The sequence below is a fragment of the Rhodamnia argentea genome, chromosome 6, assembly GCF_020921035.1.
Source record: "Rhodamnia argentea isolate NSW1041297 chromosome 6, ASM2092103v1, whole genome shotgun sequence".
NCBI classification, from domain to species: Eukaryota; Viridiplantae; Streptophyta; class Magnoliopsida; order Myrtales; family Myrtaceae; genus Rhodamnia; species Rhodamnia argentea.
This window is the reverse complement of record NC_063155.1, coordinates 20,289,686-20,308,347: the sequence shown is the minus strand read 5'-3', so window position 1 is coordinate 20,308,347 and position 18,662 is coordinate 20,289,686. Positions and strand designations below refer to the sequence as shown.

The 18,662-nt window shown below is 39.0% G+C and overlaps 2 protein-coding genes across 2 annotated transcripts in view; both read right to left on the bottom strand.

The window, feature by feature from the left end:
• The window catches only part of LOC125315459 (putative disease resistance protein At3g14460), a 707,586-nt gene that overhangs the window by 223,331 nt on the left and 465,593 nt on the right, over window positions 1-18,662 (bottom strand). The window lies entirely within an intron of this gene.
• On the bottom strand, window positions 5,277-6,937 carry LOC115734408 (GDSL esterase/lipase At5g33370-like). Its single transcript, XM_030665171.2, has 5 exons — window positions 6,631-6,937; window positions 6,412-6,539; window positions 6,089-6,331; window positions 5,727-5,979; window positions 5,277-5,606 (listed from the first exon to the last, which is right to left on the bottom strand). The coding sequence occupies exons 1-5, from the start codon at window positions 6,878-6,880 to the stop codon at window positions 5,374-5,376; spliced, it is 1,107 nt and encodes a 368-aa protein (XP_030521031.1). The 5' UTR covers window positions 6,881-6,937; the 3' UTR covers window positions 5,277-5,373.

Here is an 18,662-nt window from a genome sequence, read left to right as displayed (position 1 = left end):
GATTCTTTTGAGTATGCATTTTGTTAATTCATTAAGCAATAGCAAGACAGAGATGAAAATCGATTACTTTAGAAATTGTGGGTTAGTCAATTTATATGCAATACTCAAGAATAATGTATACGCTAAAACAAAGCAATGGTTAGGAAGAGAAAGGACCCGTTGAAAAGCTAAAAAAAGTACCCAAAAAGTCATAAACCTATTGCATTTGTACAAATTCAGTCTTAAACCTTTGAATTGACCTAATTTAGTCTTAAACCTTTTTATATTAGTACTACTCCAATCCACATTACCAATTTTGATCGAAAATCACCGACGTAGACGCTGATGGTGCCACGCAAGATGGTCGGCATTGATATGTATATATTTTAATAATATTTTTTGTAAAAAAATATTTTTAATTATTTTCCTTTTTTCTTAAACATTGGCTTTAACCTATGAGGGTCGCCGACAACCCTTGTCAGTCCTTGGGTGAGGGCAAGCCAGCCCTCACCAGATCCGGGTAAAAGCCTTCATGGCCTTGCGCACGGTTGGCGATGCTGCAATAGCTTTCGGCGAGGCGGCCCTCGCCCGGTTCTAGCAAGGGACAGCTAGCCCTCGCTAGTAGCTGTCAAGGGCTAGCCAACCTCACCGACTGGCGGCATGGGCTTGCTGGCCTTCGTCGGCCAAAGAGAAAGTTTAACATAAAAAAATGGCAAAAGTACAATAGGAGTGCCAATATTTGTGTACGGTACTCACTTTAACGTCAATATTTTTTTTTGGATCACTTAGTGCCAAATTGGAGAAAAAACGATCACTTAAGTGCCAATTCCAGTAAAAAATGATTACTTAAGTGCCGATTTCAGCGAAACAATACACATGGCATTTTTTTTATTAATTTCTTAATATTATGTGGACATTTTTTGAAAAAAGTATTTCCATATGGCGTCCTCGTGGAAATTTTTCTTTTAAAATTCAGTTCAAGTGGACGCCACATGGACTTATAAACTAAAAATTAAGTTAATTTTTTTAAAAAAAATCAAAATTAAACATAAAAATAACTTTAAAAAAAATCATAAACTTGCGGTTGCGGCGGCGAGGGCCGTGAGCCCTAGCCACTGCAACTTAACTATTTTTTATTTTTTAGCTTATTTTTAGTTTATTTTTACTTTTTAATATTATGTGGATTTTTTTTTTATTGATTTTTAACTTTTTTTTTTGCTGACTAGGATACTTCGACAAGCCACGTAAATGCCATATTAGACTTCCGGTGAAGCTCACCAGAATTGGTACTGAAATAACCATTTTTCAAAAAAATTGGCACTTAAGTAATCAAAAAAAATATTCACACTGAAGTGAGCGCCGGATACAAATATTGGCAATACTAGTGTACTTTTGCCTAAAAAAAGGAAGAAAATAAAAAAAAAAATTACAAAACATATTATCAAAAAATGTTCACGTCAATGCTGGCTGTCCTACGTGGCACCGTCGATGTAACGATCCCAAGACCATTGCCCTGTTATTCTCCCTCTTTTCTAATTTATTTGTTATTTTTTGCCAACCTTTATTGTCTATTTGCGGAAACATTAGTAACTAACTTGAATTCACGGACATAGGAACTTCCAATATATTTATAAACATTAATTAGTTTTACACATTTGACTCAAGTGTATTTTACATTATACACTAACCTCCTTTATTACATACCATCAAAATTGAAGAGGTTAACCCTGCCATACTTTTACTTAACCAGTAGGACCTTTTTCTTATCCCGACTCGGGTACTCTCCTAAGGCATCACTTCGCATTGAAGACCCGATGGTCCATTGAAATTGCGCAGAGAACCTATGAGCATTCTTTCACCTACTCTTCGATGCCGGTTTCTACATTCACATCTTCCGACTGGGAATATTCCATGTGAGTCGGCAATCCAAATAGGAAGGCACGGGGTGAATCCATCTTAGTTTCCCGAGAAATAAAGGGATGAGAGAACAGCTTAGTAAATGAATTACTAGGCCTAAAGCGGGAATGTCAGCTTTATACTCAACAAAGTTATCATATGATCTATTGTAGACATGAGAATGAATCTTCATTTTGAATCATCAAATACGTGGAGTCCACCGCATAAGTTTTATTCAAATGTCATGACCACATCAATCCATACAAGTCACATCAAACGGCCATTCTTGGTTGGCCAATTTTCGTGCCTATCCGGCCATAAATGATTATCTATCCGAGCCATAAATATTTGCCTATCCGAGCCATAATTAAAAAGACGTATCCCGAGAACGTTCACTTGTGGGTTTAACATTATCAAATGGTAAAAGTCTCACAAAATCACCTTCACAGGAATGACGGCTCAATATACCTACAATACGAACCTTGAGACTTTAAGGGAACATTGTCTATTCGGGCCATAAACAATTACCTATCCGAGCCATATGTTGTTCCTTGGATGATCTGCACAAACACATTCTTGCGGGCGCATGCATCACATCATTTTCATACAAGAAAATATCATCGTTGCATGATTCAAATCATTTTAATGTAAGAAAATATCGTCGTGACTTGATGCAATAACACTCGTGTCACATACGAAATGCACACAATTCATGTCCATCTAATGCAATGCTTCGTATAAGTAACAAATGGATGTTACCACATTAGATCTAGTAATCCCATTTACCTATTACCCGAATTGTGATGTCCTACGTCGTTCAACAAGAAGACAAGGCAGCACGAGGCGACGCAAGGCGGTGGCTACAATACGCAGCAATTCAATGGAGAGAGAGAGAGAGAGAGAGAGAGAGAGAGAGAGAGACTAGGCGTGTAAGAGAGAGAATAGAGAGGGAGGCGTCAGATGAGAAGGGGTGAAGAAAATAGTAAAGGGTCATTGGCTATTTATAGCCTCCTTTGATCGCTTTCCCAAGCCACCGGCCTTGAAAATCGTACTTTGATTTATAAATATCTTTCTTGAAAATCGTGCACTCAAAATATTTTTCTCCTAAACCGTGCAAAAATTTAGAAATATCTTTCTCAAAAACCGTGCAAATATCTTTCTCGAAAATCGTGCAGAGTTTTCAAGTGTCTTAAAAAAAAGTTAAGAGAAATTCTTCTATTTATTTATTTTTAATGTGGAAAAATACGGGATGTCACGATCTGCATCAACATCAGCAATTTTCTCTCAAAATTGGTCGGATGAACCGAATTGATATTAATGCAAAAGGGTTTAGGACTAAATTGATCCAATTTAAATATTTGGGACTGAATTTGGTACAATAGGTTTAGGAATTTTTTGGTACTTTTCCCATAAAGTTTCATTGGCTAACCTTGTACAACTTATACTTTTTGCCTTTTTTAATGTTATCGAGCCAAAAGTCAATCACTCTTTCAAACTTAGGGTTTGTTTATTTCGTGAAAAAAAAAATTATTGAAAAATATTTTCCTAAAAATGATCACTCGTATCATTTCAAATAATTAGCCGTTGATTTTTTTTTTCACTTTTCACGATAATTTATGTCTAAACATTTTCATGGCCGAAGAAAAATTTTCTGTTTTTTTTTTTTGTAAGCAATATAAGCGAAGCCTTAAACTCCTTAATTTGTCATTGCTCATTTCTATCAGGATTTTTAGGGATGATAATCCATCATCTTCCAAAATGGAATAGCTTTAATCTGCATTTGAATTACCTTAGAAACTCCAACACTTATCAATTTTAAGGCTCTATTTGTTTAGTGAAAAATGAATCATTCGGGAAATGTTTTTTTTTCTAAAATGCTCGCTCATACCTCTTGAAATAATTAATCAATAGTATTTTCATCGCCTACTAAAATGTTTAAACATAAACTGTTAGCAATAATGATATCATTTTTCATTGACTAATTATTTTAAGCGATATAGACGAATATTTTTAGGAAAATGTAGTCCGAATCATTCATTTTTTTCAAAATAAAGTGAGCCTAAACAGAAAATTTTTATCTACTAATGGGATGATGTAGTTACCAAAACTAAAAATTGTATTTTAACCCTGCTTGTGGATAAATCTCTTTACAAAGCTAGGGTAGACTCGTCAAACGGGTAGTTGAGTCGAGTCGAAAAGGTTCCAACCCAAATAGACCCCTTTAACCCGTTTTCACTCATTTGCATGCAATGCCAATTTGATGACCCATACCAGACCCAACATCCACAACACATACCCGATCCAATCTTTATTTCTAAAATACTTTTATATTTAACCCACTCTAGAAAAAGTCATAACCAAACTGAAGTGAAAGTGTAGAGTGAGCGTGCGCGAGATCGAGTGAGAGTGAGAGAGAATGAAGAGAGAGTGTGGATTGGGTTTTAGTAAGTTGTAAACCCATTTTAACCAATTTACGATCCATTTAACACCAATATCATGTTTAAATCCAGTTATTGAAATATAAGTAACCCACATAACAACTCACCATATTATATATGAGTTAAGAAATGAGTTTATAATCGGGTCTACGCCAATGGTACAAATAAAAGTCCTTTAAAGTTATAGGGTCGACGGAGACTAAGTGGATATGGAGCAATGTAAACTTCATAAAGCATGTTATGCGAGATACCCTTTGACATACTTAATTTTATTTAGTGTTCTAAACTATGTACTTCCCTTTTAATTCATATCTAAATTTTGGGTATATTTCAATTTTATGAACTGTTTCTAATATTTTCTTGATTTTTCTTCCACAATTTTGAATTTGACTGTCCTATCAGTACTATTTTCTCAATGAAATTAGATGATCTCCAAGAGCTAAATAGTTCAGCCACTGAAGCAAATTCTAGTTAAGCCATAATATAAGATGTGTATGCTATCTGTGAAGTGTCACTAAATTGGGGACTAATAACAATTAACTGGTGTTTAGTGGCTGCTCCCTCCAAACTTAAACACATCTTATTTGAAGATGAAGCATCGTGAAGGGGCAAATGAACTGATTCTGGTCATGGAACTTACCATCCATGGATTCTATGAGGTCAGAAAATAAATTGATGTGCTTTAAGAAAATCACTTGAATCCCTAGCGCAACACATGTTGAAATGATTCCTAAGTTGTGTCGGATTGGATGAGGATCGGAGAAAAGTAGATAACATCCCGAGATCGAAACTCAGGTGAAGCGTATCAGAAAACACTTTACCAATGAGTCCGTCTCTAGCCAGCATCATTTCACCAACTTAATAACTTGATGACGCGAAATCACTAGCGCGGCTCTGTTTGGGTCACCGATTCTCAATTTTATCGAACACCGCCAATATTAAGGAACAGCGCACGTGATAATCTGTCCGTTAAATTGCATCAATTACCATTATTAACTACATCCTTCACAGATTAAGTGGAAGCTACATAGCCATAGAGAGACAATGAAAGACATTATGATCAGAGCCTAGAGTCCAAGGCCATGATGCTGGAGAGGTTCATGGGGTCCATGTACTTTGTGGAGCCGGTCATGATTTGCTGGACGATCAGACGGTTGGCCTTCTGCGACGGATGGAACGGGTCCCAGAACGCGTACTGGTCCCTATTGGTGCACAGGGTCGACGCCATCGTGCAAAGACCGATCCCATTGTACGGCCCCTGCCCACAGCACGCCACCTTCGATGTGATAAATCCTGCAACGTTCAAGGACCAAATTGGTTAAAAATTTCCACTTGCGAGGACCAAATTGAACATTGAACAAGAGTATAGGGACCATTTTGGACATAATCTCTTTTTGAACCATATACAGATACCGTATGCTTGAGGGTTGGTGATGAAGTCATTGTGCATTTGCTGGGTGTTGGCGCCAATGAATACTTGCGATTTGTATTTCTTATTGAGATCCTTGAGCATCTGGAGGAGCTGAGGGTTGTACAGGGAGGACGCCTGCTGCAGCTCAGCTGCGCACTGCCCGTTCCGGCTCCGCGTCGCCAGCTCCGCCGGCACGCACCCCAGCGGCCCGGTGCCTGTCACCAGAACCCGCCTCGCCCCAAGGTCGTAGAGCCTCTGAAAAAGAACGAACAGGTTCACAAAGAAACCGATCAACATCGACCCTCCATAGGAATGTCTTTATTTTTTTTTGTGGCACAACATAGAAACCGTAGAAAGTAATGACCATGAGGAGCTTCTTGTACTCGGAAATGACGTAGGGGACGTAATTAGAGAGAGAGTACTGGCGAGATCTTGCGGAATAGGGCACCAAGAAGTAGTTGTTTACGAAGTCATTGCCTCCAACAGTGATGAGCACGAGGGCTTGGTTCACGAGCTTCTTGGTGCGTTCCGGCCCGATCAATGCCGCCACCCGTCGCTGGTGCTGCTGAAAGTACTCCAGTTGTTGGTACATCCTTATTACATTGATCTGCAAAGAATCCATTAGCAAACCGAATTCGACCGGCTTTTCGAATGTGATTGAACTGCGAAAAAAGGGGAAAAGCTCACAAATTGAACTCCAGTGTCGTTGAGCACTCCAATTCCAGCTGAAGCAAAGTTTGCTCCCACCAGCAACCTTTGCCCTCTGAGCTCAGGGCTCAGGTATGGCAGCGTGGGCTCTGAACCAATCTCCTGACCTGCCCAAATGATAGAAGAGAATAATGCTAAGACTCAAACATTGGACAAGGCAGTGCTCATGAAGAAAAGGCGAGTTTGGTAGATTCCAACTGATGAAATCGGGGATGTTGAACCCGTTGGAGAACCGGCCCGTGGGCTGGTGGGTCGGGTAGTCAATCCCGTAGGGCGGGGAGTCGGCCCGGGCGGTCGTCGCAAGGTAGTTGTTGTTGCCGTTGTCGACGAGCGAATCCCCGAACACAAAGAAGGCCCGCGCTGCCTCCGTTCGCGGGGCGAGAGTCATACCCAATGCCACGACGAGAGCAAGAGCGAGCCATGAAGTTTGAAATGGGGGGCTGGCCATTGAAGTGGGTGTGAGATGCTCGCGGTGGCTAGCTCTCTTTTTATGGTGTGATTTCACTTGCTTTGATACGTGAACACAATAATAAGGGAAGATCTTTTTGTGCATAGGAGGTAGTGGTTCATAGTTTTGGATTAGGTCTATGCCAGATCAAAAGCAGTTGGTTCAGTCACCAATGACCATGAGCACCATTCAATTCTCAACTCCAATTTTGCACAAGATGGAATTATCTGATTACTCTGTTGAAAGTTGAGTAGATTAGGTTAATTGTCGAAAACAAAGATTCTCATCCGCGCCGCGAAATCCTTTATGTGTGCGAGCTTGGCGGGTGGATTGAACAACGATCTGAATCTAAGGTTGGAACTAGTAAATGAATGAAGGAACTCGAGACCTTTGATTATAATAGCTTGTCGTGACAGAGAGCGTGCATCGTAAGTTCTGAATCTCATGTATGGCATGCAATCGAATTCTGAAACTTTCAGTCGGTACAATCGAATCTAAACATTTTCTCAAAGAGCTTAATCGAGTCGTTGGATGATTTAGGTGCACAAAGTAATCAAACAACAAAAGCGAAGTGAACCTGACTTCGACATTGATGACCAAACTTGTTTTCTTGAGAAGGTCCCCTAGCTATTAATAGATTCAGAGCAAGACATGTGATTTGAGTAAGTAGAGTATCACGGACGTGAACAGTGTCCAGTGTTTTTTCCTTAGGGGACCTTGCGATTTCATTTCCTCTATAGGGTTCTTTCTTATATATTGGTTTTTTAAAAATGGCGAACTAAATACTACAATATTTGACTTCTTGAGGAAACGGATTCCGTCTAATATGAAATGGGAAATGTAGAGATGGCCATGGGCCAAAACCGGCAAGTTCCGATTCGTGGCCATGAGTGAACCAAAACCGAAACCTTAAGGGGTGGTTACGGTTTCGATTTTGAATCGGTGGTTCCGGGCCGGTTCAAGGCCCGGTTTCAGTTCAAAATCGAAAATGGAACTGCCGATTTCAATTCAGGTTACGGTTTTTAAATTTAATTTTTAAATAATAAATTATGAAATCAAAAAAATAATAAATTATGAAAAAATAAATTATCAAATACAAATTTGTAATCAAATTTGGGAGGGGGGAAAAGGAGAGGGAATGGCTTGAACTTAATAAATTATCATTAAACACCTACATATCTTTTTGGGGATAGAAGAATTAAAGTTGTGTAGTTCTTTTATCTTTGATAACCCCATACTTATCTTATCGTCAATCGTCACTGCCCGTTTCGGTACCGGTACCTGTGACGGTGGTATCTCCAACATCAAATAATTCGACTTTATTGCTGCGATCCATCTCTTATTGTTGATATTGAGTCTTTGTTCAATCATCGATACAAGCTTGAGCTTTCATCGAATCCATAGCTAATCTTGAACATCGATCGTCCAAAATGTTGCCTCCAGTGTTAAATGCTTGTTCAACCACAACTATTGAACAAAGGTTGCTAAAACCTGTCTTGCGATGAGAGCGAGAATTGGGAATTGGGTTGAATGCCTCTTCCACCAATCTAGAATTATGAAATCTATTTCGCCTTCGGATTCACCAAACTCAAAAGAAATGATTAAATAGGCCTCTATTTTAGAAATATTTCCTATTGCTTTCTTTTATTTTATTTTTTTGCCTATTCATCAAAAGTATGTGCCCTCTACTAATTTTACCTACGTCCCCGCTTTGTATCTCACTAGGTTGGGAAGATCCACTAACACCTAGATTATATTTATTATAAAATTCATTATACAATTCTACTATTGCATTTTTAACCACTATTTGTATAGGTCTAACATTTACCATTTCAATCAAATGTAAACATTCATAATACGTAGTCAAATAATCACCCAAATCATCTAAGTTGATACGTGGATTGAAAATAGAAGCAACCAAATAAATAAGAGGAATTTTGGTATAATAATGCAGCCATTTTGTTCGGATTGATGTAATAGTCGGACCTAAATGATCATCCTTTTTATTTTCTTCAAAAACACTAGCAATATTAATACACTTTATTAAAAATAAATGCGTAGTAGGATAATAAACACAGGATAAAGTATAAGTTGCATCATTAAAAATTTTAAAAAAATCTAATTTTTTTTTGCAGATATCCCACTCTTGTGGGAATAATTAATTTGCAAAATATTATTCGAAATAAATGTACATAATAAATATTTATATGCAAAAGATTGATCAAGCAACTCGTACGTAGAATTCCAACAGGTTGGAACATCTTATGAAAATCTTTTTGGTGTTCTTCTATTTGCTTTACAAAATTTACCTCATTCTTTCATAATTTAGAGATGTTTCCATAAAAATTGAACTGTTATTTTTATTGGAGTGAGAAAAACATCAAGAGTTTTTAAACCATCTTGTACATATAAATTTAAAACATGACAAACACATCTAATGTGAAAAAGCTTTCCGCCAAAAGCGGGTTTACAAATCTTTTCTAACTCGGTAATTCAAGCGGTATTTACCGCGGCATTATCAATACCAACTGAAAAATTTTTATTAAGCAAAAATATATTCTTCTAAAACTTGCTTAATTATTCTATAAATATTATTTGCCGTATGGCTATTATCAAAAACTCGAAATGCAATAACACTTTTTTGAATCTTCCAATCATCATCTGTCCAACGACATGTAATACCCATATAAGAATGAATTTGCTAAGGATAACTTCAAATATCGCTACCTATATGCACACGTCCATTAAAATTCATAAAAAAAATTTAAAACTTCTTTTTCTCTTCTAAAAAGATCAAAAAGTTGGTGTTTAAGCGTATTTCTCGAAATAGTTTTTGCTTGTGAAGTACGTATAGTTTGTATAAAATGATTAACACCAAAATTTTCACCAAAATTAAAAGATAAACGTTCAACGGCAACATATCTAGCTAATTCTTCTTTATAAACTTTGTCTCTATAACGAAATAAAGGAGGAGTGTTAGAATTGACGTACTCGGAAATTTGTTATTGGTTGGTGTTGATCCTTGCTTGTGTTGGATGTTCGACCTCGGATGCCATTTAAATGTTCCATAGCTGCCTCCATCTGTGAATTTGTATGTTGTCCCATAATATTTACATATTACCCGATACTTGTTTGCGCCTAAATATTCTTTCATGAAGTGTTCCCATATGTCGGATGTAATCTCCCATCTTGGCTCCTTTGTTATTGACATTTCTTCAATACCGGTAGGAGGATGAAGACCTTCCTGCATTGGGACGTGCTCGACGTTGGGAATAATGTTGATATCATCAATATCGTCTCCCCAATATGCAAAATCATGGGGATCATGAGAATAATCGGATTCTCCCATCAAGCTCTTTCCTTTGTTACTAGGTCTGTTTCCACTTACCATTTTTTGAGAGAATTGAGCGTAAAGCGGATTTAGAAAATTGAGAGAATTGAGCAGATTGCGATAATTGAGAGAATTGAGTGGAATGAGAGAATTTGAGAGAATTGAGAGAAAAAAAAATGAAAGATGAAAATGTGTATTTATAATAGTTAGGATATAATTAATAAATTAATTTTTAAAAAAAGGGGGATGGGGGAAATGGCCGTTGCCTTGCAACGGTCAAATTCGGGGAAGGAGCTTAACCAACGGTCAAAATCGGGGAAAGAGCCGTTCGGCTCTTTCCCCACTGTTTTTTATTTTTTTTCGAATGACAATAAAGCCTGTTTGGAAACGGCTCGAAACCGGTTCCATGAAATATGGAACTGTAACTAGTTCATATGGGACGGGCCGGTTTCGATTTGGAACCCGCGGCTCCGATCGACGGGCCGGTTATTGGTTTGACTTGGGCCGATTTCGAGCCCAAATCGGCCCCTGGCCACACTTAGAGAAATGCTTTCTCGACAGTCTTGTCGGGAATGATATAATCCGAACCGTAGATGCACACACCATCACATCGTGTTTTGCATAAAGAACTCATTAATTGGGAGATCGTATGATCAGAAATAACTAACAACAAAGTCAAACTAGCAGCTTTTATATGAAATCGGCAAAAATGTCAAGAGTTCGAACCTCTAGGCTCCCTTTTCATTGCTGTCATGCTCGCTATCCATTCAAGTTGGGGAAGTTTTATGAGCTATAACATATAGCTAAAAACGAAATCTCATGTGAAATCACACAATACATACCGTAAGAAAATCGAAGAATATCCTATGAAATACACTATCACTCGCCAATCTATAACTTTGTGTGTTAAAATTTAGACACATCAATAAACCCCTTTCCTATCATGTCTTGTATTATATACCTCATACATGCCAATGGCCTATGCAAGACTAAGCACCTTCAACTCTTTTCGAAGGTGAAGAAAACTTACCAATAGGGTGACCGGTTTCGGGTTCCGTACTGATTCTACATGGAATTTGGAATTCACCCATGTCGCGACCTTCAAAAAAATAAACGAGTTAATTTTCGGGCTAATAGATTATCAGGTTAATTAATTAACTAACCTAACTCGGACTCTCCCAAGTCCATACCAAATCGCAACTTATGGTTCATGTGATTATCTTGCAAAAGATTTTTCATTTTTTGGAGCCGCCACTAATCATTTTTGGTAGGTTGATTAGAAACCTAAATAAAATAGCGGGAGAAAACTATCTTATTTCCGCGAACCAGAGATTTTGAATTCGGGGATTTGGTTACGTCAGATTTCTCTAACGCCCTTTCGGTACCATTTTCATGAAAAATATTTGATTTGGCAATTTTGATGGTTTTTACTTGAAATTCAAAGATGCAATTTTTTGGTTTTTTCTTCTTTTTTATGAGAATGCAAAACATTGAACTTTATGTGATATACACCATGGATGATTTAGAAAGGAAGAAAATGCAGTTAATCACGAGTATTTATAAAAATAAATTAACATGTAATAATGCTAAAATTTGGAACACGTAGCATGTCTAAAATAAACAAACAAATGTTCAAACCAAACGATTACATTTTTGTAGATAAAGATGGAAATGATTGCCTTCTATTACACAAAATCTTACTCACATACACGTTATAGTTCCCTTCAAGATCTCGGAGCCGGGAAGAACGCGGCTGTCGTCGAAAATGGCAAGCAATGGCGTTGTTGGGTGGCGAGAGGCGAAATATGTGTCGGGACTCGTCGAAGATGATGCTTGACTAAAACCCTTTTCTTCACTCTCGAATTTCCTCTTCTAATTTTTCTCAAGAACTCTCTTTTTCCTCTCTTAAAAATTCCTCTCAAAAACTCTCTCAAAACTCTCTCAATTCTCTTCCACTCTCCCCTTCCTAAAACTCTTCTCAAGAGCTCTCTACCTTCTCTATCACCAAAATTCTCCTCCTCTTTTATAGGCAAAGTTCTCCATCCTTCATTCTTCACCTTCATTTCTTCACCTTCCATCTTCATCTTCTCTTCTTCATCTTCATTTCTTCACCTTCCATTTTCATCTTCCCTTCTTCATATTCATCTTCTCTTCTTCATCTTCCCTTCACCATCTTCCTTTCATTATCTTCTCTTCTTTATCTTCTCTTCATCACCTTTCCTTCATCATCTTCCCTTCATCATCTTCCCTTCTTCATCTTCTCCTGGTATTTGCAATGCAGTCCCCGAAGTTTCAAGTATTTGCAATACGGTCCCTGAAGTTTTAAGTATTTGCAATACAGTCCCTGAAGTTTCAAGTATTTGCAATACAGTCCCTGAAGTTTCAAATCTTCTCGGTGTATTTTTCCATCCCGTGCCTAGTCTAAACGCATGCTAAATTAAGTGTTCTGCTTGCCCAATTATATGCCAATGCAATGTACGCTAAAAATAAATATGTGAGATGATTTTTTATAATTTTTATGCAAAAAATAGATTAGTCAAAATTTAGGCGTCAACAGCTGCCCCTCTTTGAGTGGAGGCTCGTAGAGGTTCCGCTCAAAGACAAAATTGAATCCTAAATTTTGACAGTGCAAATTATGGATGAACTTTTTGGCGGGAGTTTTAATCCCATTTTTTATGTAATTAAGTGATGAATGATATGCAAGACTGTAAATAACATGTGCCAAAATTTTCCTTTTTCATGTTAGAGAAACCCGCACATGGATCACATACAAGAATACCTGTTTTACCAAATTTCTCGTAAGCTAATGGTTCTCTTAATTTCCAAGCTTCTTTTTGCAGATGCAAGGATTTTAAGGTATTTGGCCTATCTGTTATCAGAGACTTCTCCCTAATGCAAGACAGCGCAAGATATGTGTGTCGTTTGAGATCACAAGAGCTACGTCGTTGTGAGTCGAAAGAAGTGAAATCAAGTTCACAAGAGCTACGTCGTTGTGAGTTGATTAAATGTCGAAATCGCCGGTGCATATGTCTTCACGATTCGATAAAGGGGAACCAAAATCATAAGAGCTACGTCGTTATGATTTGGTTTGGATCAAAATCATGGGTGCTTATGTCTTCATGATTTGATAAAGGAGCCGAAAATCATAAGAGCTATGTCATTATGAGCCGACTAAAGGTCAAGATCACCGGTGCATACGTCTTCGTGATTCGAAACCGAAATCATAAGAGCTACGTCGTTATGATTTGATAAGATGTCAAGATCGCCAGTGCATATGTCTTCACGACCTGACAGAAGAGGCATATTGCCCGAATTGAACAATATTTGATAGGAGCACCATCGAATGGAATCGATAAGTACAAAAGGGGCATATTGCTCGAATTGAATCATAACAACTATCATCAGAAGAGTTGTTAATTGGAAAAGGGGTTCAGAAAACTTACCTGGGTTCTCCAAACGATTAATCAAGGAACGAAACGGATCGCTCGTATCGTACATGGTAGGCATTTGCCAGCAAAACTTGCTTATTCAATAATCCTTGGATGAATTTCGAGACCTTGGGAGGGAACTCGAACATCGGGAATGTATTACCTATCATAGAATGTCGGAGGTAACACACACAAACATATTCAACAATGAGTATAATGCAATCACTCATACTATGGTTCATGCATAACCATTCTGTCAAGTTTGCATTACCAATTTTGTCTAGGGAGGTTCTCACATTACGAATACCTCGAATGTGAGCTGAATGGGGGACTTCGGTCCGAAAGGGCTTTCTCTCACTCTCGAGAAAAGCTATTTATCCCGTCTCTGCAGGATTCAAGAGAAATCACTCAATCTTTCCATCATCGAATTCGATAAGGATCCAAGTAATCTCGCAATTGATACGACCGAGTCGATCCGGAGGTCTTGATTAGGACCGTAATGAGAGCTAGGTCAAAGGTTTACAAAGGGGACTCCGGTTGAGTCAAGGTCTGCTGAAATGAATTTCTTCATCATTTGCTCCGGATTTACAAGTCAAGAATCCTGCAAAAATGAGAGAGAAATAATCTTGCTCGAACTTCTTCGAGTGATGCTTAAAATCATTTAACTATACGTTAACTCAAGTGCCCTAATCGAAAGAGACTTTGGAGGGTTATAACGTAGGCTAGGATTGGGGACCGAGGAACGAAAAGGCTCGTTTTGGCTCGAAATTAAATGAGAAGGGGCTTGACGTTGGTGATCATCGTTGACTAGTCACCGATCTTGGTCTTCCGGAAATGTCTTCAGAAAGAATACCATCATTGAATGAGGGATGGTAGATTTCTACTGAAAATTGCACTTTGCAAACCGATTTCTTGGGGAGTCTTATTCATAACAAGTGTCTGTCAAGGATTTGCAAGAGACACAATGCAAACATGTACATGGAATTTACAACTTAACAGGCAAAAACGTACATTCAAAATTCAGAAGTACTTTACAAATGAATGTGCATTGGCCTTACTTTTGGTAGGCACTTTGCTTTTCCTATGCTTGAAATTTTCGTATGAGATCGGCCTTTGCTTTTCTTACTCCCGACTCTCATTTTTCTTTTTTTCTTCTTTTTTTTTTTCGAGAAGAGATTTCTTTTCCTTTTTCTTTGAGAGCTCTTCGACATCTCTTTATTTTACTTTTTTTTTTTTTTTTTTTTTTTTTTTTTCGAGAGCGGGCCCTTCTCCTTTAAGCTGAGTTTGCCTCTCCTTTTTTTTACAATCCCATGATTTTGAACCAGGAATTACAACAAACATAAACATTTACAAAGAAAAATTATGTAAACATAAAAAATCTAGCATACAAGAAATGAGTCCATTCGGGAATTGTCTCGTTGACCCGACCATCTCCAATTCTAATCCTTGGGAAAATGCTATCTTCGTCTTTGGAATGAGCAAATGATCACCAACAAGGGTTTAAGAAATGAATTTGCAGGCTCAAGTGGGCTATGCAAAGAATGAAGTGTATAGGATAGAGAAGTGAATGCTCTTCATCATCTTAAGGCACTTGAATTAAAATTCGAGTATAAATGCAAAGAAACACCCGAAGATTAATGTTAGTCCCAGCAAGAAAATTTCTAACCATTTACCTCGTGTTGCCGCTGGAATTAACTCTGTCTGGACCCCGATGTGGGGTGGTTCTTGACAGGGGTAAAGAAATGAAACCACCGCTCAAAAGGGGTAATCAATGGATCACCCGTAGTGTTTGGGATAGAGAATTGAATGCCTCTGTCATTTCGGCTAACGTACCTTTCGCGAGAAAACTCTTTACCTCGGGGAATGCGGAACTTAGCCACCGTTCAACTCGCTTGAAAAAATGGGACGTGTTTGGAAAAAGATTGCCTTTCATCATCCTGTCTTGCCCCATTCCATACATTTAGTGTATCTTATGTAGTTCATGTTCCTTATTCGAGTTGATAAATTAAACATGAGGAACAATCATGCACAAACTATGCAATGTATGAGTGTTTTCGAGCATATAAAATGCAGCAACTTTTTATCTTGGTGGATAGAATTTGCAAGCACATAAGAAACTTCTTAGGGGCGTGGATCGTGAGTTGCCCTCGCTCATGCAAATGAGTTGCAAAACTTCATTATTTGGTTCGAGACATGAGATTGTCAAAGGCTCAGGGAATTTCTCATTTCATTAATTTCTCGGGGAGAAGGGATACTTCCGTATCCGGAAAGGCAATGACCCCTGTAAAAATCAAAAGGGAAAGCATCAATGTACGTTCTCATGTTCTAAACGAGTTGAAACGATACCGCTTTACCCTTGTACGAATTTCTTGTGAACTTTGAATTGAAAGGATCAACTCATCTCGGATTGGATTGTATGTCCGGGATGTTATCTCTCCGGTCTTGTAACCATCCGGGCTGAGTTTCAATCGGCATTGAATCGCGAAGCAAAAAGGTTTTTATTAATCTTTGTACATTGATGCCAAATCCCGGGATCGAACCTGGGACGCCTCGGACCACTTGTCATTCCCCCAACCACTAGGCCGTGGTGATGTTGGCGTCCACGGTTGGTTCGCTTTTGCTATATTGTTCTCAAAACAGTTGGCAATCTCCCGTCGAGAATGAAATAAGCTTAAATCGAGTTTGAAATGATTGAGAGCCAATTGGGACGATACGGAGTTACCCATCTTTGAGTCCGCTTGGCCTTTTACTCGTATTCTCCCAAGTAAGGCTATTCGGAATCTCTCTTTACGGGCGTTCGGGCGTCGTCCACAAATTGATTTTCTACGGGCCTAGCTTAACAAGGAACTCACGCATTTGATAAGGGAGGAGAAAATTCGCCCTTTAACTCTAGGCAAATTCTAGACAGCTAGAAAGTAAAAAAAAATATCCCACGCAGGGGAACTATACATGGAATCAAAGAAGTATTCATGCGAGATTGGTTCTACCTCTCTTGCTTGGCCATTCCAATGATCGATCGATTTTGTCTTGGATTATACACCAACGATCGTTGTTCAAGGATCCATAATCACTTGCTTCGGATCACAACTCGGGAGGTCCTTCGACTCCGAACCGGGCGATCAATGTGGTGAGCTCATCATCAAAGTAATCATCTCGATTGATACTCGAATTGGGTAGTGTTACTTGCTAACACTAGCGACGGATTTCCCACTTTGTTTTCACCATGAGCACGGACCCCTTGAGCTTGAACTTCCGCCGTTGCTCGGAAACTTGTAGGGATGATCAACCGGTGTCCGCTGCTAGAACCACCAGCGGAAGGTTGGTATGACATGTATTCTTGATTGGGAAGTGGCCGAGTACCTTTTGCTCGGTAGATTTTCCCGGTATTGATCTTCCAATCAACTTTGGTCCCGTCGTGTTGGTCCCAACCTCGCATCGTGCTTCCTCGACTTATCTCTAACCCTTTGAAGGTGATTCGTGACACTTTGCATGGTGAGTCCGTCTATATTCATTATTCCGTGTACAGCCATTGGTCGTCTTGAATTGATTCCTAGGCTGTCGAACCGCCTCAATGAATATAGAATGAAGCTTGGCGGACCAAAGGGGCCTTTTCTTTTGGACAAAATCGTCGTCATCGGCTTGGTCGTAGTTTTTTTGTTCGAGTAATTGCTTCCTTACAGCATGCTGCCTAATGTTTTGGAGCATTCGAACGCAGACCGGCTTCAGAGGACGTCTCGAGCACCATGCAATGTGGCCCTCGTTATGAACTGGCGATCATTACTTGCCGATACTACGATGACCCGTATGTCTAACTCGGAATCAATGATCTTTAAGAGACTCGAAACCGTCCATATTGATCCCTACCACGGCCGTGACGACGATGTCAAACTCTTCTTTGTACTTGCCTCAGCACTTCTAAGGCATCCGTTGCCTTCGCATAAGCAAAAACCCCGTACATGCAACTTCTCAAAGATAGCAACGAGGATTGAGAGGGAAACGGGGTTGCCATCAATGGCCATGACTCGCAGATCCTCGGGATAGGAAGGTTCCCATACTTCCGCTTGGAATGAACATGTTTTTCTTTTAAAACCTTCCATATGTAGACCGAAAATGGCTAGTTTCGACTAGAGAATGAGCTTTAGATGTTCTTGGACTTGCAAAAACAAATTGCCCGAAAATCACAAAAGCGATGATGGCCTTTCGTGACGGATTCTGAAGGTCGCTAGGTGTATGGAGACTTCAAGTTCTTTATAAACTTCCTCTCTCTTTTTTTTATTAGTCTTGCAGACAGGTTTTCGCTTTCTCTACGAAAGAGGACAGCTTTTCCTCTCCTTTTCGCTCTTAGTGCCTTGGATCCGTTTCGTAATAACTCTCATCTCTCACTCCATCTATCATCTTCTTCCTTTTCTGATATGGAGGAGCCCTCAAATCTTTTCACTTTCTCTACAAACGAGGCGATTACTTCCCTTCTCAAATCTTTTCGCTCCCTCCTACGAGCGAGGCGATTATTTCCCTCTTCAAATCTTTCCGCTTTCTCCTACGAACGAGGCGAGTTATTTCCCTCCTCAAATCTTTTTGCATCTACCTATGTGAAGGCTTTTAATGCTTTTTCTTTCGGCGTTCACCAAATCGACAAAGAATTCACGCATTTAAGCATGACGATATTTGCGGATAGTAATCGTTCTTTGCCCCTTGATTATCTCTAGGCGTAAAAGGAAGAATGTCTCGCATGGGGACTTTGTAACAAACAGTACATTCATTCACGCATGTCTCTACTTCTCTTGAGAATTCATAAGGGCTAGCTAGTAATGCTCAAAAGAGTGATATTTTGAAAGCCCATAATAAAAACTCAAGCTTCATGTAGGCTACTGATTCGGAGTTTCATCGGTGTTGAATTGGCCGATCGTGACATCGTGGAAACTCCAATTGTAGTGATGCATGTCACTTCCCTCGAAGGGCATCGGTTACGCCTCCGCAAGGCCGACATTCTGGGATGTATCCCCAACGAAATCCGATTGTGCGA